The sequence below is a fragment of the Lontra canadensis genome, unplaced genomic scaffold, assembly GCF_010015895.1.
Source record: "Lontra canadensis isolate GAN:19392208 unplaced genomic scaffold, GSC_riverotter_1.0 scaffold15, whole genome shotgun sequence".
Taxonomy (NCBI): domain Eukaryota; kingdom Metazoa; phylum Chordata; class Mammalia; order Carnivora; family Mustelidae; genus Lontra; species Lontra canadensis.
The window spans coordinates 6,839,714-6,866,388 of NW_022631009.1; the positions used below are offsets into that span (position 1 = coordinate 6,839,714).

General features: G+C 36.1%; 1 protein-coding gene across 4 annotated transcripts in view; it reads left to right on the forward strand.

The window, feature by feature from the left end:
• TRPS1 (transcriptional repressor GATA binding 1) overlaps window positions 1-26,197 on the forward strand; it is a 253,640-nt gene extending 227,443 nt beyond the window's left edge. For all 4 annotated transcript variants that reach the window (XM_032858441.1, XM_032858444.1, XM_032858442.1 and 1 more), the window contains 2 exons: window positions 16,262-16,384; window positions 19,519-26,197. In XM_032858441.1, the coding sequence (XP_032714332.1) occupies window positions 16,262-16,384; window positions 19,519-20,580 (1,185 nt within the window). In that variant the 3' untranslated portion in view covers window positions 20,581-26,197. The remainder of the gene's footprint in view (window positions 1-16,261; window positions 16,385-19,518) is intronic.
• The last annotated feature ends 478 nt before the right edge of the window (window positions 26,198-26,675 follow it).

Below are 26,675 nucleotides of genomic sequence, written 5' to 3' on the forward strand. Positions count from 1 at the left end.
AATCGTTAAGTAAGTAAGAGCGTGTTTCTTGGGCTCTTCAGTGTCTCGTAGTGACCTGAGGTTTTGATTTTGTGGGAAGCAGAGAATCTTTATCTCTGTTCCTGAAAGAGGAGAAGAGGCAGAGTTTATAGGAGCCGTGAATTCCTAAGGGAGAAGATCCTTCCTTCATTGATGAAATACCAGGCTTTTAGGTTGTAAGCTTTTTCCTTTCCTGTCTGCTGTTCTTGCAAGCCAAGAAGATTTCAACAGGTAATAAACATTCAAAGCAGTAAAGGGGTGGAGAAGGCTGTGCATTGGTTGCTAAGGAAAATCTACATCAACTTAGAACGAAGCTAAAGGAAACCAATGTTTATGGCTTGGACGAAAATGAATTTTAATTGCAGTTTCTAATGGAAAATTATACCAGCATTGCCAAGTTAAAAATTACATATTTATCTAATAATGAAAGCAAGTCCAATCGTTTCAGCTATGAGCTGAAAAACATATTTTCAAAATAAGAATTTTTGTAAATTTTTGACTATTAAAGCAAAACCTCTCTGCTGATGTTCTGGGATTACATTATAATAGCATATTGCATAGTAAAATAAAGTAGAAGTTGCTCTGTTGTAAGTGAATAGTATGCAGAGTTTGCTTTGAAATATGAATTTCAGAACTAGAAGTAGAAGACCAAATATTTTTAAAATGTTGTTATATCTTGGACTACCAGTGCTACATTTCCCATCACAGGTTTGTCTAAAATTTTTTAAGTAAAAATAAACCATTTAGAATCACCCATGTAAAAATATATGTGTGTATACACACACACACACACACACACACACAAAGGTGAATGTGAACACGTATCTCCTGGGTTAATTGCTGTGCTGTGTATGGACATTAGGATTCTCAAGTATTAACAGCAATAGAGGACGTGGTGTGATACAACGATCATTTTTAAATAATCCTAAATCTACTCAAGTTGAAAAGATTCTGACAGCAGGAGCTTTAAACAACTGCCCTGAGCAAAATAGACACTGCTTTCTTTTAAAGTTGAAAAGGAGAAAGGTAACAATTATCCCTGAGACACTGGAAACAGAGTTGTCTGATTTTTTTTTTCCCCCCAAATGCCTTCACTTCTTATAAAAATAACAGTGAGCTTGGGTTGTGTTAGACGATGGTCGACCTATCAGAAGCAGAGATCGGATAAACAGATCACTAATACAGTAAAAGTATAATTGAAATTAAGAATAGTCTCATATGTGCTTTAGTACTGAGCTACAAAATTTATTATTTGTCTAAAGTACTTACAGAATTTTAAGTCAAGATGCCATTTGGAGCCAAGGTACAAAAATAACACTTAAGCCTAAGTACCTCTGCAAGATTAAACTTGATAGGGAATTGAGTAAGGGTAGAAGCCGTGATTATTAAATGCCGAGCCGTTCCCCCTTCCTACTTCATCTATTAATCCAGTGTGGCTTTTTATCAAGAGGGTTCTGAGTAAGACCAGTATTCCGGTTCCATCAAACTATTTATTTAGTTGCTATATTAAATAGAATCTATCTAGAGGTATTTTTAGCATAGATTAAAATTCTCAATGTGCCTGCAAGTTATTTGCTCCGTAAGAGATTTAGAAAACTTTTTCCCTGAAATTGTCTAACTTAATCTCGATTTATATTTAGTTTTAGAAAGTAAAATTCTAGAGAGAGCCTGACTAATCAGACTTGAAACATCCTGCCATTTGCAACGAGCACATAATGGCATCCACTCAGTGGTAGGGGATTTGAAGATCAGAACACTCAAATGAATTTCTTCTCCATTTTAATAATCATATCTCCTTATGTTAATGAACTCAATTCATAGTGATTATTTTCAAATTCTCTCTACATCATTTCTCTAACTGGCCACAAATGTTTGTAATACTTCAGTGTTCTCTGAGTTTCAATATGACTCGCTGAGATAGGAACTCATATTATTTTTCCATTTCTGATGCCTCCCTCCCCCCACTGTTACCAAAGAATACTCGTGTTTTAGTAAATCAGTCTATTTTCATGCTTAAAAAAAAAAAAAAAAAGTCAAGTTCAAGAACGAATAGCACAGCTGTTCAAGATGTCATATCTTATAAAACAAATCTATTAGGAGGGTCAAATTCTGGAAGGGGTCAAGCTAATGGTATAAGTGGAATAATTTGGTCATTTTCTGAAATTTGTAAACCTACGAACATAAAAGCTCAGCATTAGATCAGCTAATTAGCTAAACCTCTGGGCTAATGGTGATTTTCTTCTTCTTTAAAAGTTAGGACTTTTATGTATAAGGCTCTCTTTACCTTTTTTTTGGGTGGGGGGGATATGTGAATTGCTTTGAATTTTAGTCTGGTACCAATCTGTCTATTCTGTTTATTTCTGAATTATTGCCTTCCTTTGGGATGAATTTAAAAGAATAGGACTATTTCCGTTTTTATTTTGACAAGGAAATGTACATACGGACACACTAAGTATATATATACATACATGCAATGAGTGAAATAAAATATTATAAAGTAGATAGAAAAAGAGGGATAAGTCAGATCTAGCTACTTAACCTTCAGAGAGTACAGTTTTTTGGAGCATGTAATATCTGTAAATGTTTTTTAATCATACATAAGTCATTCCTTTTTCATGAAATGCTGCCTGCTGCTTTCTTTAGTTTCATTGATTCATTGATTCTGTCGTTACACTTTTTATATGTACTTTTCCTCAGAGATATTTTACTTTCTAGTCAGATATAACCCCTTATTTGGGAAAGAAGTGTAACTTTTTTGTTTTGTTTTGTTTTGTTTTTAAAGTAAACCCTTTAAAATACAAGATGGTCCCCCTCTGAACTTCTTAAATTTTAAACTGAAAGACCTAGAATTCACTTTTATGAAAGGAAATGTGCATGCAAATGTGCATATACATATTTTAAGTGTATGTTTACATGTTACTGTATTATGTGTGCATATATATGTATATATGTGTATGTATTTTAATAAAACAGAGGATATCAAATTCCAAATATTTGCTTATGAATATAAATTTACAGCCAGCACCCAAAATTAATTTTTGTACAGAGGTTTCTAAATCTTGATCTGTATAAATCTAAGTGGATCAACTTTGTGTAGTCTATGAATTAAATATCCATCATCATATTTTATGACAATGTATTAATCTGTGTGATCGCACTATATGAAAAGAAGAAAACTAGCTAGAATGAGTAATATTCATAAGGGAACTTGACCTACCTAGCATTCTTTTATGTTTTAGAAAATTCCAAAGGATACAGCTTCCTTCTCCAAATTTCCACTTGTGTTTTAGGATGAGACATGTCTCTTTGATAGACTGATGAGTTAATTAGTCACCACCTAACTGGTTTATTTATGTAATGAAATCCTTCAAGGTCTTTTGGAACACAAGCAAATGACAAAGAAAAGAAGAGAGAGGGGAAGAGAATAGATAGTATTTTCAAGCGCATAATTGATGTGATAAATTTTAAGACAGTCACCTAAATGCAAGAGAGTTTTAGGATCATTTTTCATCCTCTTTTCATGTTGCAAAAATAGAAAAAAATAAGAGCTTCTTTGCATACGTTTTATACATATGTGCATAAATATGTAACTCTAGATAATTGAATGATATACATGTATATACATGCCAAAATCTTATTTATTCAGTATTTTCTAAAATCTAATATCTTTTGATACTCAGTATCTTTTGAAACTAAGAGAGAAAGGAAGTCTTTAACACTCATTGAATTCCTGATATATGTCAAGCATAGCATTCAGTATTCTCCCATATATAATTGTATTTATGTTAATTGAGTGTGTAAGTGAATGGAGAGGACTCTAACACAGTAATAAAAACAAATCACATGTTCTCGATGTCTTAATTTCCACCTATCAAAATCAGTAATTATTAGGCTGACATATAAGACACTCTCCTAGGTACTCTGTTCCTTCATTTCTTTTTTGGTCTTTTATACACAGTTAATTATCTTTCTTCTCCACTCTTTAGGAAACTCTTGGGATATTTTTCTCTTTAATTTTAACAACATCGCCAGTATTTTAGCTCTTTATAAAATATGAAATTGTTTTAATGAAAATAAAAGCAACTAGCAACATCTCACTACATGTCAGTGATAAAATGCTGCGCGGATTTGTTTGTGTGTGTGTGTGTGTGTGTGTACATGTGTATATATATGTATATGTCCTGTCACTTTGATATATATACATATATATACATACACAAATACACACATCGACATATGCCATTTCTACTAGTTTTGCAGATTGCTCACAAGCTCAAGGAAAGTCCATTTCTTTTCCCTCCTGCTATATAATATAGAGTCTAAATATGATGTATGACTTACTAATTTTATTTTGCATTTCACAAAAGTGAAACTGTTTTCAATCTAAGTCATATTTTTGGTAATGATGACTGGCACATGTACTTCATGAATAAAGCTTCATTTAAGGTATAATCTGCTGATCATGGTGTGTCTGTGGTATGTGCACACACATGTATATTTTAACACAATATTTATTGAAATCCGCAGAATCCTGTCTTTTGATAGAGATCAATTCAATTAAGCTATCATTAGTTAAATGCCTACTATGTGCCATGTACTGATAATGCAAAGATTGAAAGAAAAAATGGGCCTGCTCCTTAATAGCCCCAGTCCCCTGGAAGTGACTTGCGTCTGTAAATAATTGGAAGCTAGCACTCTGCCTCCTCTACCTAAATGCTGAGAAAGCAAAGCCATTTGATGATTTAAGACAAGTCAATATATGAGAAGCTAAGGCAGAATTGGCATTCTAATGTTCACACTGACACCAAAGTACCTCTTATGAAGAAGAGTAGTTTTTGATGTATGTGAGGTCAGTTTGTAAATGTGGAATAGCACAGGAAAGCAGCTAAACTGTTTTGGGTTTTTTTTTTTTTGTTTTTTTTTGGTTTTGGGTTTTTTTTTTTTTTTTTGATCTCTGCTTTTCTTTTGTGTGTGTTTTTAATTTCAGCTTCTCTATGAATCTTTTTTTTAATACTTTTAAGAACTTGATAGTTGATGGTATTTGCCGCCTTTCTTTCTTTCTTTTTTTTTTTTAATTCATATTACTCCACAACAGGGAGAAATGTTTCTTGGAGGCAGATCACTTCAAAAAATTAATTTGAGGTCACTTCTTGCTTTAATATATTTGCATCTTCAGCAAAGATTGTGAATAGTGCAATCGTGGTTGTCTAGGGAAAAAAAAATGCTAACAGAAAAGTAATGTAAACATGAGGCAGGCAGAGGAGAATAGAGTTTTAGAAAAGTGAGTTGCTGTGTTTTATTTTCAAAGCTCCTCTCATGAAATAAAAGCTCACTCCCCAGGAGTTTTGTGTCTCAGGCTGTGCTGCCAGGCCTCAGTATTGGTTTCCTGATACTCTGCTGGATGGACAGAATGTCACAGTACGAAATGATTTTAACTGTGCCATTTGGTAGGAGTGACTGAGGGGTTGTCTCGAGAGTCCTTGATGCGATGAGGTAGTTCTTGCTTTGGTATGTGATACCGTGTGATTAACAAACTCCAGATCACGCAGAGAACTGGGTCCGAGTCAGGTTATTAAGAGCAGTTCCCTACTCAGGACGAGGTATTGCCTTGCGCTGATATGGTCGTACTGGAGGGGAAATATATGTATATAAAAACAAAGACAGTCATTGCTTTCTTCTTGAGCAGCTGCAGCCAGTCCCACTAATGGACGTGCAAAAGCAGAAACTGGCAGCACAAGGTATGTGTTCGTTTTTACAGATGGTACTGCAGACAAGTTGGTAATGGAAAAGGAAGTCGTGTACGTGAGCTATTTGAATGTGGCGGGGTGGGGGGCTGCGGAAGGGGACAGCCCTGTTACAGTGCTTTCCTGTGTAATTGACTGTGTGAGTTACTGAAGAAGCAGTTTTCCCATGAAAGATTTCAGTTATTACAAAATTACATCATGATTGTTAAGGCAATTCATAATTTCAACTTGTCTTTTTAAAATAATGTTATTAAAACTTTAAAAATCAGCTTAGATTTCCCTGTCTGCACCGTGCTTCTATAATGAAATTCTCTGCTCAAGTTTGGTTTTACCCCTAGCAGGAACAGAATCCTCATTTAAAGATACATCTTCAGTTTGAACAATGACATAACTTACTAGGCACTTATTTTAACCGTTGGATAGGTGGATTTAAATACCTACGACTTCATGTGTCCCAAGGAAGTACAAAACTGAGTACAAATGAGACAACATTTTAAAAGAATTTTATAGATTAAAAAATTAACTGAAGTTCAGGTTTATGTTTCTTAGGGGTTTTTTTTTTTGGATTTAGGTCCTAGAGGATGAAATGATACAAGAAGTTTTCCCAATCTAGTCTCACCAAGTATTTAGTCCAAATTGCATGTTTGGTATCCAAGTCTCTTGTTGACACACATCGCCAGATTTTTAACATGGTTCTTAATTATTTTGAACTTCAGTACATTTAACTGTATTTCCGTAATTTGTATGCTGTTCAGTGGAAATAAGCAGCAATTACCATCCTTCTGCTGAGCAGACTACATGCTATGTTTTAACATCTGATCTGTACTGTACCCTCTCAACTTGATAGCCTGTAAAAAGTGTTTAGAGTTAAGAATATTTTGGTCTTCACTGTTCTGTAATGAAATGGAAACTGTATCACACATGAAAAGTATCCAAGTCAGCTCCATAGGTTGATGAAGAACATATACTTTTATATATAATAATAGGGGAAATATTTAAGGGGAAATAATTAGAAATATTTTCATATTATCCAGATCTGAGGAATTTATTAAAATAAACTCATCTTTCAGAATTGGCAGTGTTTTATATCGAATAATGAGGATACCACACATTGCAAAAGGTCTTTGCCAGGCAACATACAAGTATGTAAAGTAAATCTAGTAAATTATTATCTGAACATATGTGTTTACAGAACTTGTCAAAACCCCAGCATCATTTTTGCTGCCCCAACTCTAGCCAAGACTAATGCAAAAACAGAGATTCTGGTTCACAGCTACCCTCCCATGTGACTGGCATTATTAGGAGCTAAGTCAGTGGTGTCATCTAATTTTCTGTTTTTAAACAGAGGCTTATTTTACATGGTTTTGGGGTTTTTTTTTGTTTGTTTGTTTTTGTTTTTTGTGTTTATTTGTTGTTATTTTGGTTTTTTGTTTTTTGTTTTTTGTTTTGTGATGGAAGGATTAAAACACACGTACTGCACCCAACCCCCTTCCCTACCCCTACCTCTCTGTCAGCCAAATGTTGTGTTCCTCTGGCTATGACTGTATCTGTCAACTTCAAAACAGATCGTTGCCATATCTGATCAAGGATGAGTCATTTCTTTCTGGTACCTCAAAACTTGCATAATTTCAATCAGCTGTTATAGGGTGGTTTGAAGAGATAAGCGTTCTTCAAAACCAAGCTATGGTGAAATATTTTTGGTAAAAATTCCCCAATCGCCTCTTTAGTACTAGGGCCTGAAACACAGTTCAGCACTGTGGCTCTCAAGTAAGGGAGACCTGAGTTTGTATCTTAGCCCTCCTGTATAGCAACTGAAAAACATTGCTAGGCCTCGGTTTTTTCCTCCGTAAAGTGGAGGGAAGAAGAAAAAGAACAGTAATAACAACAACAACAATAATGATACCTGTCTCTTAGGATCATTTTAACAAGGTCAGATAATGAAATGAAAGCTATAGCTTATCATCCTATACATAGTTAAGTCTTGTCTGATGGTGATTATTAAAAAGGGACACAATGTAGTCAAGGGAGAGAATTCTATCAGATAATTGATTCAGAAACAGTTTCTGGAACACAGTCCTGTGTTTTTATCTAGACTTGGAGACTAGGACATATTTCTTTACACTAAATAAGTCAAAGAACCATTCTTAGTCTTTTTACCTCATTAATGAAAGTGGGGGAATAATAGTAACTGGTAATTCATTTTTATCTAAACTGGGATAATAGATGTTAGGAGTTCTTAACCTTCAAATCTGTGGGCATTCAGATATCCATACCAAATGCTTGGATACATTTTGTGAAGGACATTCTTTTGAACAGTCTGAAGTTATTTGTATACAATTTTTTTACTTTTTTCTTTTTTTTTTTTCTGGAGAGAGTGTCATAAATTTTATCGAAAGAATGTTAGGAACCAGTGAAGAACCCTTGATGTATATGTGAATGTGAATGGAAACAGTTTACAGCCCAGTTATTATCTGTTAGCTAATATGAAAAGAATTCCTTTTTTTTTTGAGATTTAATTTATATTTTTTAAGTAATTTCTTCATCCAACATGGGGCTCGAAATTAGAACCCTGAGATCAAGAGTTGCATGCTCTCCTGCTTGAGCCAGCCAGCCACCACCCCATGAAAAGAATTCCTGACTATTGTTTGGTATTTTCTGATTCTTCCAAAATAACCGTCATCATCATCATTATCTATTATAAAGGCAACCCCACACTGATAATATATAAAATAATTCAATTTGTGTTTAAGTGCACAGAAGCTGAACCCTTTGGGCATTAGGCTTTTTCTACAACAAGTTTCTTCTCTATTGTTATCACTTAAGATTTTTACTTTTTGTAATGTGAATAATTCCCATATTAAAAGTGTTTACAGAGTATACTGTTAAGTAAAATGTGCAATAAATTTATTAAAACAGAATCAACTTTGTTCTCATGCTAAAGTTTGCTTAAGAGGTGCTAAAATTGTGCCTCCAAAAAGCCTTTTTTCTTCCTTTTCAGTGTCAGGTGTTGGCACTGGCATGGAAGAAAGTCCCTGTGGAGAAAGCCTCCAATGATTGTTGTAGCCGTAGGTGAAAATGGATCCATGGTGGCGGAAATAGAAGCAATGAAAGATTTGAGTAGTTCTTCTGACAATAATGACTTTCACGTGGAATGAAAAAAGACAGTGCAGACATAAATTTTCAACCATAGGTTTAGCTGTCTATGTACATATTGCTGTAAAGGCAGAGCAGTGTTATAGAAACAACGTGGGTAGAACTCCGAAGATCTGAGTTTTTTCTAGTCCTGGTTCTTTATGTAATTTGGGCATGATACTGGATATTTGGTTTGCTCATTTACCAAATATGGGGTGAGTCAAAGAATAGAGATGGAGTCCTTCAGACCTATGTAATGGGTTCTATGTGTGTGTGATTCACTTGTAAATTCTGCCGATTTGAAGAAACTGTGAATGATTAGAAGTGTGGGATATACGTTGCAAATTCTTGATTTGTCTTCTATCTCACTTCAGTAGTCACCAGTTGCATCCCAGAAGAAATGGAGCTAATGTGTTTGGCACACTAGCATTTCCTGATACGTAAGGCAACTCCCACATGGTGATGTGTCAGTGCAGTAAGTCTCAGGCACATTCATACCTGGGTACAGTGTATGATTACTAGAGTATGTGTTGCCTCCTGTCCTGGAAGGGAGTTCGTTCCATTGCTCCTAGCCAGGGATATCAGCTTTGTTTACACTTGTCTCCATTATCATTGCTGATGTGTTGAGGAAGTGAATTTAATAAGCAGGGTAAACAGGTTTTGTTTCCAAATTCTGAGATAGTAGATCCTAAGATGGGTGCTTGGCTGAACCTTGGAGAGTCTCTTCAGTTTTCTGGCAAGAAATCTGAGGGCAAAGAGGGCTGTTTCGAATCAGGCAGAAACTTGCTGTGCAGCCCATTTCAGCTGCACTGTTCTTCACAATTCTATTTGGAACAAAAGTCAGCCAAGTTATTGGTAACTATTGCTTTATGCTGGCAGTGTTCTTTCCCTGCTCTTCCTAAAATATCAGGTAGCCTGTGCTTTGGGGAAAATTCAGCCTATTAATTTAAAGACACTCGTTGCAAGCCACCGTCTATTTTTTAGTGGTTTTAGGCACTGCATTCTATGCATTCTTGTAGGATCTACTGATAGGTAGTCAATAGCTGGTTAATCCTCACTTGGGGGGAATTAGGAAGGAGAGGTTGCCTTCTGTCACCAGTGGTAAATAACAGTGAAAATGACTAAAATATGAATCATCATTTATTCATAATTAGTGAATGCCAACCCATTACATGATAGTAATAATAAATACATTATTTAACATGATAGTAATAATATGTTATTTAATGCATATCAACTATTTTGGTAGTCAGTAGGGCAATGTTATTGATCATTGTCCTGTTATTACAGGACTGTTATTACCCACTTTGGTGAAGGAACACAGAGAGTAAGCTCTCTTATCATTAGATAACTTTCAGCCTTCAAATGAGCTTTATTGGGGCACTTGGCTGGCTCATTTAGTAGAGCACATGACTTGATCTTGGGTTGCTGAGTTAGAGCCCCACGTTGGGTGTAGAGATTACTTAAAAATGAAATCTAAATAAGTAAGTAAATAAATAAATAAGATTTATTGATCTAATATACTTTTGTTTCCTCAGAAAAGTTTACATGTAATTTGCATAAATTTAACTTGCAGTGTTTATGAACATCTCAATTTGTGTTGCATTAACTCTACACTTAGTAGGTTTTTGGCTCATTCTATTGGAAACCCAGAGAGATTATAGACCATGTTTGTCATATATGTCCCTGTAACTCGTTTGTAGCATGGTGTCAGGCACATGCTGGACAGTCAGCAATTATTACACTCCCAGAATGAAACTGAGTTAAATTTACCATTGAAATTTTATTACTGCAAAATTGTACCAGAAGTTTCTATCATAGCCACCTGTACATGTTGCTAAAGTGAAGTTTGTAAAAGATTCTTGATATAATCAAGTAAACACAGAAATTATTTAAAGTCAAAAAATATTTGAGGTATATCTGCCCTAACAGCATGTATATCATATTTCAGATTGATTTGATTTAAAATGGCTAAGATATAAAACCATAAAAAATGTGAATAAATACTCTGCCTATCAAAGCTTGTTATGTAATTACATGGTTTCAGTATAGTTCTTATACATAGAACACTAATATAAAGGATCATTTCTGCACAAACTCCTTTTCCAAGAGACTTTAATCTCTTGGAGATAAGTATCCATGTCTCTAAATGATTAAGTCACTCGAATGAATAATTCAATCAAATTTATTTCTTATTAATCAAATGAAATCAGCTGTTAATGAAATTTGAAAACATTCAAATGTTTGTTTTGGGCTGATTTTTAAGTAATAATATAGGTAAAGAAACAACTAAACCAATTTTAAAACATTTTTTTCCTTTTTTTTTTTTTTTTTAAGACACGTATGGGTTCAGCAATACACGTGCCACGGCCCAACCCACTGGTCCATAACTCACTAAAGAATTAAGCCCCCTAAAAGCAAAATTGGAACCAGAAGCTTTCAGAAAAATTTGATGATAGTGACAACCGCACAGTGGTTAGCTGTGAACCTAAATTAATTTGTTTGTTTGATCCATTATTTTAGTCATTATACTTCTTGCACTTCAAAGCAGGGGAAAAAAAATATGTTGGATTTAAAATGTGCTTATATTAAAAGATGTGTGTGTCATTTTCTATTTCAAATCCTAACATGGGTGATTGTCCAAATTCATCACCTAAATTGCTGTTGTGAAAGTCAGTATTGTGGTCGTAATACATTTGAAACGTGGAAAGGAAACAAGTAATCCTAAAGAATTCTCAGTAATTATCACTGAAAACTACTTGCTATCCTTTGACTGGCCTCAAAAATCCTTACAATTAACTGTTTGTATCACCATCCTTCCTTTTTCACACAGGAAAATTAGCAGCCAACAGAAATTATGTAGAGGCAACACAAATGTGACCTAAAAGTTACTAGGCAAGCCATAAAACTCGAAGTTTTAAAAAAAAAAAACAAACAACAAAATCAGTTCCTCGAATTGTTGCCTCTGGACTTTTTCTCTTTAGAAATTTTCATTTGTAGATTTGGATTTGGGACCCACCTTCCCTCACTCCTTCCTTCACTTAAGTCAACAAACAAGTAGAAGAGGCGTGTAAGGAAGTCCAAGGGCAGAGAATGTGGTGCTTCTGTGAAGATAGATAAGTGTGCAGCTTTCTCTCAGCCTGAGCTTCTTACCCCTACCACAGGGCAAGAATCAGGCTAAATATGCCCCCTCAGGAGGGCCAGCGGTGCCATCCCCTAGCTAGGGATTCCTCTCATCTACTCTCCAGAAAGGACCTTATCTGTGTGACTCAGTTCTCCTCTCTCCTGCGTAATGTCATGGAAGTATAAAATATTACTCTTAAACAGCTTGGGGACACCTGGAAGGCTCAATTGGTTAAGTGTTGGACTCGATTTCAGCTCAGGTCCTGATCTCAGGGTCGTATCTGACTCCACGCTCAGCAGGGAGTCTGCTTCAGATTCTCTCTCTCCTTCTCTCTCTGCCCCTCCCCACTCTCTCTCTCCAAAAAAATAAATAAATAAATAAAATAATAATAACAATAATAATAATCATTTAAAAATAGAAAACAGCTTGTAGAAAAGGAGAAATAATTATTATTATTTAATATTATTATTTAAACACACATGTGCACATACAGAACCATGGACAACATATGACCCTAATGATGTATATAAAAGAGAATTGGAGCCTTGTCCTACCTGATTTTGTATCCTCAGGACCTAGCAAGTACCTAGCTTCAACTGCTCCTCAAAAACAAGTGTGAATTGTAAGATTGGAACATTCATTAATTCTCTTAATTTTCTTTTCTACAACATCATTAGTCATCTCTGCCCAACTGGAAGTAAATTTGTCAATCCAAATGAGTGACATTTAGAAGGAATATTTTTTAAAAACTTTTTTTTTCAAAACTAGGAGTGACCATTAATGATTAAAAAAAAATAATAGCAGATGAGATTTTTAAAATTCTAGTAGATTATTTTTAATTTTATTAATGTTTAGTCTGTCAAGACAGAGCATTGTCCTAGGTGCCTGGTACTTAGGATATCTTAGGAGTCATAATTTCTGTCCTTAACAAGCACAGTGTAAAGGAGGATGACAAAATATTTTAAAACTCTGTCATGTGTGATAAACTATGAATGAAATAAAGTCTTTGGTGCCTTTCTTTCTCTTTAACGAGGCCAAGTTTGTTTTTAAAAAGGGGGGTGAGGGAGACTCCTATTCTGCCTTCCTTTGGCCACAGACCTGCTTTTCTACACGTGATTGGGCTAAGGATGTTGGTAACTTCAAAAAGATGCTTTACTCTGTCCAGCCAGGTTACATTACACACAGAGCGACCAGGTCAGGCTCTCAGCTGTTCTGTAGCTGAGAGATATGTGGCACAGCTACAATTCTGTGATCATACAGCTAAGGATACTGTCCACGTAGGCCACCTTCTTTGCTGCTTCCAGAAATTCCAAGTGCACCGAAACTACTGTGAAACAGTGCTTACCAAAGCAATAAATGTGTTTAGAAGGGAGTTAACTCAATATGTGAAATATTTCTCACCTCCCTCCTACTTTCCACCCCCACACAAGTACGCTCCTATTGAATCCTAGGTGTGAACACCTAGATATTTCACTCTGACTCAACTTTCCATTCTCATATTTGATAAGATTGTCACAAATGAACTACAATTGATAATATCCAACTGTATGTCTTAAGCATTTCTATAATGTTCAATGAGCAGATTAAGGAGATGGAAACAAAGCTAGCCAAGTATTTTTCTTGTACCAAAAAATAATAATTGAATCCCTTTGACAAATAGCTAACTTACTGTTTACTACATCCCTGATACTATTTTAATTGTATCCATTTGCCCACATACTACAGCGGCTCACACTTTAAAGGTGGGGAAGTTGAAGCTTTGAGAGGTTAAGTAACTTGCCTAAAGTTGCACCTGGCAAAAGGCAGACATGTTTTGAATGCAAGTAGTCTGACTCCTAAATCTGATTTTTAACTTCCATGCTATACGGACTCTGGGTATATGAATCCAGAGTAACCCCTGATGTCTTAAATAAGATATAGTTTTCCCAAAATATACCTCTTTAGTGGAGCCTAAGTGCTGCTTAAATCAAGATAGGCCTGTGGAAACCAGTGCTATAATTTTAGGGCTTTCCCTCTAACTAATGAAGGGCATTTTCTTTGCAAGAGAATTAAGCACAAAATTGTGCAAGGATTGAAACGCTCTCAGAAACCAGGATTACACCCACTTTGGCATGCTGTGTCAAGCACCCAGGGCATAAGGAAAGAAAAGCAGGCTGGAGTGAATGGTTACACATTCAGATTTGAGTCTCAGCCATATATGTGGGTTAGTTTCCAAATGGACATTTACATTGCCTTTATGTGGATCAAGTTGGTGTTTATTTGCCAAACGTGTTATTTAGATCTAGGAAAAAGATGGCGTGACCTTAGGGAAGTTTCACAATTATAACCTAACTAGGCTCCCCAGCTTACTTCAGATAAAGGGGGCCCCAGAATGTTTGATAAACATAGCATCTAGTAGTTCATTGATTTTCAGGAGGGAGCAATCTCTACTTTTGCAGGAGGTCCCGACTGGGACTTGTGGCCTGACACCCAGCGTTTGCCGTTGCTCTAACCGTGACACGTTCCTGGTCCTGACTTGGGCAGAGAGGGAGAAAAAGGGGAGCCAGAGATTATCTTTGTGCAAAATCTAGCTTTTATTACATCACCTAAAGTAGCACGACCTGCTACACTAATGAAATCGTGTTCTTGGTTGAAAAGGGCAATTGTTAGCCTGACTTTGTGCGCACTAAAAACATTCCCCCAATCTTGTTAAATTATTGCTCTCATTTCAGATTTTTATGGCTGTGCAGCTTACCAGCCCTCATTTCTTTACGTTTCATTCATTTTCCTTGTATTGATGATTAATGGAGGATGTCGAATGTTAGAGTGAGCAGGCATCAGCAATTGCAAGATCATAATTAGTTTAGCTGACGAGGGCCTCTGATAGCACTTGCATCTGGATGGAAAAATTACCCTATAGGGAACTGGCTGCTCACCAGGTCTTTTTAGTGATACATTGTGAAACACCCGATGAATCAAATGCCCTTTCAATGCCAAGAAAGTGTTCCAGTCTTGAAGCCAAAATTATGTCTGCAGAAAGCTTTCCATTTGAAATGTATCAGAGTACAATTATAACCATTGTATTTTCTTGGCAGGGATAGCACTGGTCTACAGTATGGACTAAAGTTAAATAAATTGCCTAAATTTTATAAATCCCTGAAATTTTGACTTACGGTATTTGTAATTTTAAATTTATAATAAAATTGGGTTCCAGCAACATTTTTTCCACTCCTTATCTAACATGCATATTTTATCATTAAAGGCTTCGCTTCCTAGAGAAAGGAGAGTGAAGTTGCAATTCAGGCCTTTTTTTTTTTTTTTTTTTTTTTTTTTGCAGCAAGAGCATTTCATTTCCTGCCTGTTAGTATTTGCGCCTACAAACACAGCCTGACTTTTGTTTCAGTGAGTTTAATGGAATCATTACTTGATAGCAAGAATGGAACAAGCACTACTAATTATCTACTTTTAAATATTCTTAGATTATTTTTGAATCTGGTGATTACAGAATTCAGCCCACTAAAATCAATTTGTATTCGGAAACGCTTGTGATTTCCAAGTCTGAGGCAAATAAAATAAATAGCCATTGATAGAACTAGCTTGTCTGGCTTCCACCAGGCACCTCATAAGCGTTCTCAGTAATACTGTACTTCGAGTTGGCAACAAGTTTCGACTGGTCCCCTCAGCTCTGGGAAATAGACGGTGTTCTCTTTTTCAAAGTTTACCATTGCAACCCCCAAAACTAGAATTGAGTGTGTGATATTCTCTTAATACTTGGGTTACATGAATGACATCCAAAAAGACACAAATCAGGTTTAATTTTAAATGGTTTATATGCCGCGTTTCTTCCACGCTTCACTATATTTTTAAAGCTCAGGTAGCCTGTGCTCCCCCTTCGCCAAAGTATATTAAACATATCGCCACGTTCTGTCTTATGACTTTTGTTTTGACACTTTTAGAAGGTATATTTTAGGGTTCAGCATTTAGGAGCTATCATTAAAGGCACAAAACCCAAAGTTCAAAAAGTTAAAGCTGTTTCTGTGAAAAGCCTTTGGTGTTGCACACACCTCATCCATCACTGTAGGGTTAATTATAATGAAAATCAGTGGTGCCTATTAAACACAATTGAACCTGACCTCATTATGGGCAGTGTGGTTTTATACTGTCATTGTTGCTAGTCTAAAGACAAAACTCCTGGGTTGATTTGGTCTAACTCCACTGATCATGTGACTCACCTCTGACCTTGTGTTTTTTTCCCCCGTTTCAGAGGCGTAGAGGCTCGGGTGTTTTTTGTGCCAATTGCTTGACCACAAAGACCTCTCTCTGGCGAAAGAATGCAAATGGCGGATATGTATGCAACGCGTGTGGCCTCTACCAGAAGCTTCACTCGGTAAGAGCTTGTTAGACTGTTTGAGGAAAAGCTTTATAAAGCAGCCTGGTCTGTAGTGTGATGTGTACCATTCCCTGGCTTGCAATGCCTGCTCCCGCAGAGTTTAATACAGTCACTCGGAGAGCACCTGTGATTTATGGTGAAATGGACTTAGATGTTATGGGGAGATAAATTTGAGATCATTAGTAATGCATTATGTTTCTTTTGATATAAACGAGGAAATGATTGATTTCTGGGAACTTCCCATACCAGATAGTTGCACTAATGGTTATCAGAATTTGGTGAAATTAATTTAGGCAGGAAGGAGAAACCTTGAAAGTTCAATATTCCATAAAAAGTGTTTGAAAAAGAGGATTCTCCTATTTCACATAAAATACAGGGCAGGGAAAGAATACTTATTTCCACTTTAAGTTCAGAATTTGCAAGTGTCATCTTGGCTGCTTTGGGGACTAGAAGTCAGGCACGTTCAGAAGAGTGGTTCTGAGCTAGGACCCGAGAATGCCAGGTAGATCTCGCCAGTTCTTGGGGGGATATATTCAAGGAAGGTATTTCAGGGCCTGAACGGCTCACATCCCAGTAGAGTAAGGTGTGAAGGCTCTTTGTGTTTCAAACTCTCTGGCTGGCTTCTTTCTGTGGCTCACCGAGGTACTTCCAGAACTTTCTTCTCAGATGGTAGTTAGAATCCTCTGATAAAGTTTAATTAAATCTCACAAATTCCCCATCTCTATATGCATTTACTTCCTGAAGGATTTTTTTTTTTAAGTTTAGGAAGTTTATCTGCTGACAAGAGCTGCCTTTAAAAATAGGAATACCCCACTTAGTAAAAAGAAATCCATTTCCCTCTGCCTTTTTCATTTTGTTTGGCATTTTACCATAGCTCTTAGAACAGCCAGTGAATAAATTACAGCTACAGGGAATACAATTTTAGACAAAACGTCCTCATAAATGGGCCATTGGAAGCACTCTTTAAAAAATGCGTGCAGCCGACAATACTAATTGGTGGTAAACTGTAAAGCCTTAGTTATTACATGTACCTAACAGAGAGATTCTCCCCCCACTACATTACCTTCCTTTTGCTTCACCTTCACCATTTTAGCACAGCAATAAGCTTTCATTTAATGAGTACTGACATTAATGATTTTAATTGAACTCTGGCCAATCACAGGCCAAGAATTAATTAAACTACTGCTCTTCCAGATTATGATAATTTAACAACTGTGATATAAAGTAAACTCTTTTTTTTACAGTTATTTTAATATTCATCTCTCCAGAGGCAAGCTGTGTTCAGTTTTGAGTTTCTTTACGTCATAAACTTAAATACATAAAGGTTATGCACACATCTCAGGTCAAAGACTGTCACAAAAGTTATAAAAGTTTTAAAAGGGTATTAATGCAAATTTCTGGTTTCCTTATAGGTAGATATTAAATACTGCATATCTTCATAATACAAATAGGAGCTTTTTATAGACCTGAACATTGAACATTCCTGAACAAAATAAATGAATGTGGCATATCCAAGGGATGTGGCATTTTCCTTCTGAAACCAGTAATTGAGTTGTCAGTGACAAGTGTGTTCTCTTTCTTGCCTTCAAAATGCCTCTGTGACAATAGAAACATTCCAAAAAGGATTTATATTTATATTTTGTTTAAGATATGAGAGGTATCTCTTGCATTAAAGTACATTCTTTCTAGGAATAATTCACAGGTTACATATTTTTTAATATATATATTAAATATATATTAAAAATTATATATTTAATATACATATTAAATATATATTTTTAAATATATATGCATATATATATTTCACATTCTGTGTAGAAATTATTTGATTTCAGTAATCTTTTAGAAAAATCAGGTTTTAGCCCACTTCAAGAGTTTTCTAAATTTTCACTTGTAAATATGCATTAATTTATTAAACTTACTATTTTTATTTTATAAATTGAAGTTAGAGCTCTCACTGCAAGTTAAATTTTTGGTATAGTTTTATCTATGGGTTTTAGTCCTGTAATATAAATGCCTGTTGAACATGTTCATAACTGCCAATCATACAGTGCTTAAGCTGAATAAAAAACAAGCCTAGTGAAAGTCAGCATTCTAACTAAGTACAGAGTAGAGTGACGTATCATGTTTTTGTACCAAAGCTACACAAGACTTTAGAATTTCAACAGAAAAAAAATGCTTTACCTGTTGATAAGTAAAATTTTCCAAAGCAATTATATAAAATCCTCTTAAACACGGAGAAATAAAAGTGAGAGCTGCGGGGGAAAAAACAAAAAAGTCTCCCACTGATAGGGCTTTGAGTACCTGATATCTTTATTCATGATTCTGCTCATTTGTCTTTATTTTTGCGCAGATATATAATATAATACTTTATATTCACATTTGCAGTGATTTAGAAGCATACACATATTTGTCAGCTCAGGCTACCAAGACAAAATACCGTAGACTGAGGGGGCAGTGCTTAAACAGCAGAACAGATTTCCATACGGTTCTCAGAGCTGGAGGTCTGAGGTCAGAGTCCCAGTGCGGCCGGGTTCTGGTTGGAGAGCTCTCCTCCTGGCTTGGAGAAGGCCTCTTTCTCTCTCCGTCCTTATCTAACCTAATCTGCCTCGTTGAGACCGGCTCTGCAGATCCAGACACACTGTGGGGTAGGGCTTCCACATAGGAACAAGGGGACCCAGTTCGGTCTGCAGCACTGTGTAATTTTGCCGCAGTTGTCATTAAAGCCTAGCTCCCGTGTTCCCGTATTGACATCCTAGTGCATGACTCAGAAGTTGAGAAATAATTGCAGAAAAATCGTGTTTCTTCAAGGAACTTTCTACACAGTTTTATCACTAAATGATGCAATTCCAAAATCTATTGAGTTTGGGAAAGCTGTTTTTAAGTAGATGAAAGTTTTCAGGGCTCCCTGCGGAGTTGGACTTGGTTTAATTAGGCTAACATAGTGTGCTTTGGTGACTGCCTCTGATCCTGCTTAGGGCAAGAGGAGGAGATTTAGTAAACCTATAAGGTAGAGTCCTACCCTTGCTTTGAACTTAAGTGTGGTTCATGTTTGGGAGGAATTGCTAATGAGCTTTAATGTATTTTCTCACGTTTCCCTTTTATGTATTGTGCGTGTGTGTTCTCTGCAGACTCCCAGGCCTTTAAACATCATTAAACAGAACAACGGTGAGCAGATTATTAGGAGAAGGACAAGAAAGCGCCTTAACCCAGAGGCACTGCAGGCTGAGCAGCTCAACAAACAGCAGAGGGGCGGCAGCGAGGAGCAGGTCAACGGAAGCGCCTTAGAGAGGAGGTCGGAAGACCATTTAACCGAAAGTCACCAGAGAGAAATTCCGCTCCCTGGCCTGAGTAAATACGAAGCCCAGGGTTCATTGACTAAAAGCCATTCTGCTCAGCAGCCGGTCCTGGTCAGCCAAACTCTGGATATTCACAAAAGGATGCAACCTTTGCACATTCAGATAAAAAGTCCTCAGGAAAGTACTGGAGACCCAGGAAACAGTTCATCCATGTCAGAAGGGAAAGGAAGTTCTGAGAGAGGCAGTCCCATAGAAAAGTACATGAGACCTGCAAAACACCCAAATTATTCACCACCAGGCAGCCCTATTGAAAAGTACCAGTACCCCCTTTTCGGACTTCCGTTTGTACATAATGACTTCCAGAGTGAAGCTGATTGGCTGCGGTTCTGGAGTAAATATAAGCTCTCCGTTCCTGGGAATCCGCACTACTTGAGTCACGTGCCTGGCCTACCAAATCCTTGCCAAAACTATGTGCCTTATCCCACCTTCAATCTGCCTCCTCATTTTTCAGCTGTTGGATCAGACAATGACATTCCTCTAGATTTGGCGATCAAGCATTCCAGACCTGGGCCAACTGCAAACGGTGCCTCCAAGGAGAAAACGAAGGCACCGTCCAATGTAAAAAGTGAAGGTCCCTTGAATGTAGTAAAAACAGAGAAAGTTGATAGAAGTACTCAAGATGAACTGTCCACAAAATGTGTGCACTGTGGCATTGTCTTTCTGGATGAAGTGATGTATGCTTTGCATATGAGTTGCCATGGTGACAGTGGCCCTTTCCAGTGCAGCATATGCCAGCATCTTTGCACGGACAAATATGACTTCACAACTCATATCCAGAGGGGCCTGCATAGGAACAATGCACAAGCGGAAAAAAATGGAAAACCTAAAGAGTAAAACCTTAGCACTTAGCACAATTAAATAGAAATAGGTTTTCTTGATGGGAATTCAATAGCTTGTAATGTCTTATGAAGACCTATTAAAAAAATACTTCATAGAGCCTGCCTTATCCAACATGAAATTCCCTTCTTTTATCCTTTCTTTTGATGAGTAGGTTACCAAGGTTAAAAAGTGAGACAAATGGTCAGTGAGAAGGAAAAAAAAATGGAAGATGGTAAATAGTCATGTTTTAGATCCTAGTTACGTCAAAAAAAGCCATCTTGGCAAACGTGTACTGTGGAAATGGTCCATAAGAAGTATCACCTGACTCTCATTATTACGTTTGTAAAGAAAGAGATAAAAGCTATCTAGAATTTTGAAAGCGTTTACATATTATGATACTAATGCAGTATTGGGCTGGCCATTGGTCCATTTGTTCATAAACCCAGACGTTGTTGCCTAAATTTAGAAGTATCACGAAATCCTAGGCAGATGAGGAGAAATCTACTCCCCAGGGCAGTGAAAGGAAAATGGCGCCTCTTACAGCAGTCTCCTCTCATTGACCATGTTTCCGACCTAGACCTAGAAATTCGAGCTGTGGTTAGGCTTGGTGAGAGAGCAGCAAGGAAGGTGACAGCGGACAGCACGGTGATTTTGGCCAGCCCTGCCTGTACGTACACATGCACACCCTCTCTGATATTTTTGTCCTTTAGATGTTCAAATACTCCTTTCAAAAGTAGTCCTTTTGTTGGCAATTTAGGTTCATTTTGTCCAAATATATATGCATCTTTACAAAACAGTGTCCTCAGTGCTTACGTAGTCTTTTTTTTTTTTTTTTTTTTTTTTTTTTAAAGCCAGATGTTTCTTTCTTGTATGTGATAAAGCGGTCTGGATTTGTTTTTTAAGCCTCATCTTGGTCACCAATCTCACTTGGCACGTTTTATAACTAAAGGGACCCCCCCCTCCTCAGTTCAAAAAGATTAGATGGATACAAAAGTTCAGACCATGGGCTGAATTTGTTTAGAGTACATGGTATTTCTCTACAAGGTAACCTGCTGTATTATTTATTTTCTTTTGGTTAAATAGAAGTTCCAAACTTTGTGGCCAGGCAGCGTCTAAGGTTACGTTACCACAGACTGACAGTTGGTATATGTACCAGTCACTCCCTTCATTAGATTTATACAAGTTTAGTTAAGTAGCATTAAATAGGATTCTTAGAAGTCTATCTTCATAGTACTTTTAATACTTAAGGCTTTGTAAAACTATCCATGAAGGGAAAGCTCCTCAGCATAACTGCTCAGGGAAATAGGGCTACATAACTGAACATTAAGTAATTGGTTAAAGGTGCTGTTAGTCGAGCCTCAATGCTTGCTACAAGGATGTATGTACAAGGACTGACTTTAATAATTTGCATTATATTGTCCCAACCAGTAGTTTATTTTTTGCCACGGAGATGTAGAAGATATTACAAGCTACTGGATGCACTGTCAGATTAACTTATTTCATTAAAGAAGTTGGGAGAACAAATAGGAAAAAAAAACTTATTTTTCTAGTAAATATTAATGTATTACATTTCAAATAATGGTGCCTGACATATTGAATAATTATTTTCTACAGTGTACGTATGCAACAAAGATACTCCATCATGCATTAGAGTCCGTTCTGGCTCTGCCTAGCTGTTTACATTTGCAAATGTAGCAAACAAGGTAATGAAGCAACTATTTCTATTGCGGTAGATACCTTTTTTGTGTGTGTGTGTGTGCATTAAAGTTGTAAACGGTAACATGAAACAAATGGAAGTTCTTGATATAATGGTATGGAAAACAAGAAGGAAATGAAAATATTTTTATGCCTACTTAGGAAAAAAAAGGGTAGCACTATTCATTCCAAGTACTTTTTTTTTTTATTTTTAAGCTCTTAACTCACATTGTTATGCTTAAAATGATAAACATATATCCTCTTTTTATTGCTTTTGTCTATGTTTCGGATGAAACATTTTCAGAAATTATTTTGATAAGCGCTGCTGGCCCCCGCAGCACTGGTGTTTTTATTGCGTTCTGTAGCCATGTTTGCACTCAGTTTTACAGAATTCCCAGTTGCTTTGTATTTTGTTGTGTTTGGGTTTTGTTTCTTTTTCCCAGTGCCAGGTCTTTGTTCCTTAAAGTTGGATGGCAGGTAGAGTTCAAGCAGTTTGTGACTGTCGTAGTGAATGAAGTTAAAAATGTCTTTCTGATGTGTTGTCATTTCCATTCTTGCATTTTTGTTTTCATGTTAAAAACAAAAACAAACAAAAAAAAAAACAAAAAACAAAACAAAACAAAAAAAAAGGGAGAGAAAGAGAAAAAAAAGAAATCAGGACTAAGCCTTCAGCTTCAGTTTCATTTTGAAAGGACCCTATTCTGATCTCACCTGTCTAGCTCTACTATTCACATAAACTGAAATAAAGAGGTGGAGTGAGGAGCTCTGACATGCAAATTATGTGATGCTGATTTATCTTTCTTAGGAATTTCAATGAATGCATCTCAGGATGTACAGGCAGACTTGAGAGGTGGCCATTAAAGATCTCAGAAAGAGAGGAGATGTCCCAAACAACAAAACAATATTTCATTTTCTTAGTAAAAAGACTAGTAACGAAGTGCACTGTGGCAACCCTTAAGCAACATTTTACATGGACTGCTCAAATCAGCAAAATGCCAGAAGTTTGGTTAACTTGGGCAATATTATAGGTATGACTCTTTGGGCAAAACTACTCCATAAACAATTTCTCCGGTGTGTCAGACACAAATAGGTTGTTCATTTTTGGCATGTATACCTTTTTCTTTGTCTTTTTTTTTAATCTGATTTTTGTTTTCTCAGACATAGTAGTAATGATTAGCATTGGAAAATACATATCACTATTCTTGGAATATTTATGGTCAGTCTACTTTCAGTAGAATATTCTTGGATAGCATTGACATGATAGATCTTATTCCATATTCCTTTATTATTGATTATTTTATTTTCATTTTTGTTTTCATTGTTACACATATTTTGATGGAGAAGAGGTTGGGCTTTTTTTAAAAATGAAAATTTATTGTAACACTAAAATACCCCTTATTTTTGGACCTTTGAAAGCCTTTGTTCCATCTCTCAAAATACATTATAAAAATGGTTAGTTATTATTTTTATTTGGTTTTAATGTTTCCGAATGATTTCGCCTTAAATTGTGATTTTAAATGAGCTATTTAGGTACTTATCCTTTTTTTTTAAGGACTTTCGAGATGATTTAGGAATTTTTCCCTCTTGGAAAAGGCTTCCCCTATGATGAAAACTATATGCCAGCTAAAATTGTATGCCATTGAAAAACTGTCAGTCTTTTGAAATTACTTGTTTCTATTCCGAATCAAGCTTTGAGTCAAACTTTAGGTCAGGACCAGCTCGTGCATTCATTCTGCCCTTTCTTACTCTTTCTTTCTCCCTCTCTCACTCATATAATAATACTGTTGTTTGGGATAGAAAAATCATAACAAGCCAGCCCACCTTGGAAGGATGTGGATTGAGAGACACTACAGGACTCTAAGGGAATGAGAAAAGGATGGAGCTCTAAACCTTAACATGTTCACTCTAGTTCAAAAGGAAAAGAGTGTGCCCATTCTTCCTACATGACATATTGAGATGTTCTTTTTTAAAAAAATCAACTTTTAAGATAGTGATGTTTTGTTCTAAACTGTTCTCTTTTAGTAAAGGTAGATTTTAGAAAACAAGCATGGGGATTCTTTTCTAAGGTAATATTAATGAGAAGAAGAAAAAAAAGTGATTATCTTTAACAGCTCTTTGTTGAAGCCTGTGGTAGCACATTACATTTATGATTGCACATGTGCACATAATCTATTATGATCCAATGCAAATACAGCTCCAAAAATATTAAATGTATATATATTTTAAAATGCCTGAGGATATACATTTTTTTCTTAATAAATTGAAGAGTACCAATACTATTGCTATTAAAATAATTATTAGCCTTCTGCTGTGTGGCTGCAAAACATCACCAAGGTGACCCATCTTGAGATCTCTGAACTGCCTGCCTATTGAGTTAGTGAACAATAACGCAATTCCAGAGTGGGGATATCTGTCATCCAGTGGTAGAAGCATGGAGGATAGAAGCTGGTGCTCAGCTCCTGCACTGTATGCCAGCCTTTTGCCTAACATTTACATGAGCTCACAGTCTTTGGGTTGAGGGTCATGGGAAAAAAAAAAAAATGCAAGGCGTCTTTGTTAAGCCAGTAGGTTAGAGCTTGCTGGCTATCCCTAGATCACAGGAGAAAATGGTGGACTTGAAATTCAACCAGAATATGAAACTAAATATGCTAACCAAAGGTAGGTACTATTAGGTGGAATTCCATCAGTAGGCAGCTGTAAATGAGAAGAGGGTAGGAGGACACGCATTTGGGACTTTGAAAGGCTGTGTTATTTTCCCAAAGAAATACCCGGCCAAGGACAGAGGGATGGCTTCTTTGGAGAACACTTCCTTTTGGTTTTCCATTACTATTTCATAGACAGCTGAGTCATACGTTCTTGATATTTAGAAATTGTCCACAACTACTGGCAATAATTAGGACCTCTGGAAGATGCTAGGGCAGAAATGTGTGAAGTCAGGGATGAAGAAAATGTGAAATTCAACGTTGATCCACACATGGAAACTGGATAATGTATGCTCACGTGTTGTTGTCTTGAAAGGAAAAGTAGAGCTGTAAGCTTCACTCTGTCCTACACCAGAGAAAAGCAAGAGTAACTTTACATGGAAGTAACAGTTTAAGCCTTCATCAGAGAAGATGGTCCTTCAAGACCCATAAGTCCCAAAACTGGATCTTGATTCTATCCCTGGTTGTTGATTTCATTTTATGACCTGCAGTAAATCACTTTTTCTTTTCATTCCTCAGGTTCCTCACCTATAAAATGGAAAAAATATATTAATAATAATATTAATAATAATAATAATGATAATGTAGTACTTGTTTTGTAAAGCACTTTGAGATCCTTGGTTGAAAGGCACCATGGGAGTGCCAAGTATTATTATATGGCCAAGGGGCTTATTTAAACTCTCAGTTCCCAAGGGCCATGAAAGGTTGGGGTCATTTTTGTTAAACGTGAGCTGTAAATATCATACTAGATAGCCTATAGTGTTGACTATGAAGAGGCAAAACTCTTACAAGGCTGATAAAACAATAGTTTCTTAATGGCTACCAACAAGGCAAATATCACAATAAGAAATGCCAAATTTCTTAGGGTGGACTATTGACAATGTGGATAATTGTGGGGTGGGGTGGGGTTGGGAAACATCTCAAAATGCCAATGTAAAATTAACTTACAGCAATATTCACCAGCAGAAAATGTCTTTCATATGGAATGATTTCATGTTGCTAAAGAAAAAATTCAATTTGTAGTCCTGATTTGAATATTAGAATGTTGGCTATAATAGTTCTGTTCTTACAACACATGGAATTTTTTTTTGTTTTATTTAATTTTGTTTTCATAGTGCATGTTCATTTCTACTCACAAACATGTTCTTGGTGTATTTCTTATGCAAACAATCTTCAGGCAGCAAAGATGTCTGTTACATCTAAACTTGAATAATAAAGTTTTACCACCAGTTATACATAATGGCGTTGGTATGGTTTATATGGATTCACTTTCATCCACATAGCAATAGGAAATACAGACCATTGTAACATATGGACAGGCTCTGATAAATTGAGATGGTGAAATCAGATCACCATTTTCTAAAATATGACTAAGATTGAAAAGGCCTGGATTCTCCTACTGATAAATCTTATGTTAAAAAATATATATATACATACACACACACACACACACACACACACACACACACTAGTTTCTCGAGGAAGGCTAACAATTAAAAAAAAAGTGTTTATTTCAAAAACATTCATTGAGTATTAAGTATCCAGTATTGAGTATTGTGTAATGGTTATGTTACAATATGTAAAAGCTCCTGCTTTTGAACCTTAACTTTGATTCAATTCAGTGTACCCACATAAAATGTGAAGATCCTGGTAATAATCTCAAAAAGTTTATATTAATATATTACATGTCTTGTTTGTTTGCTTAAAATGAAA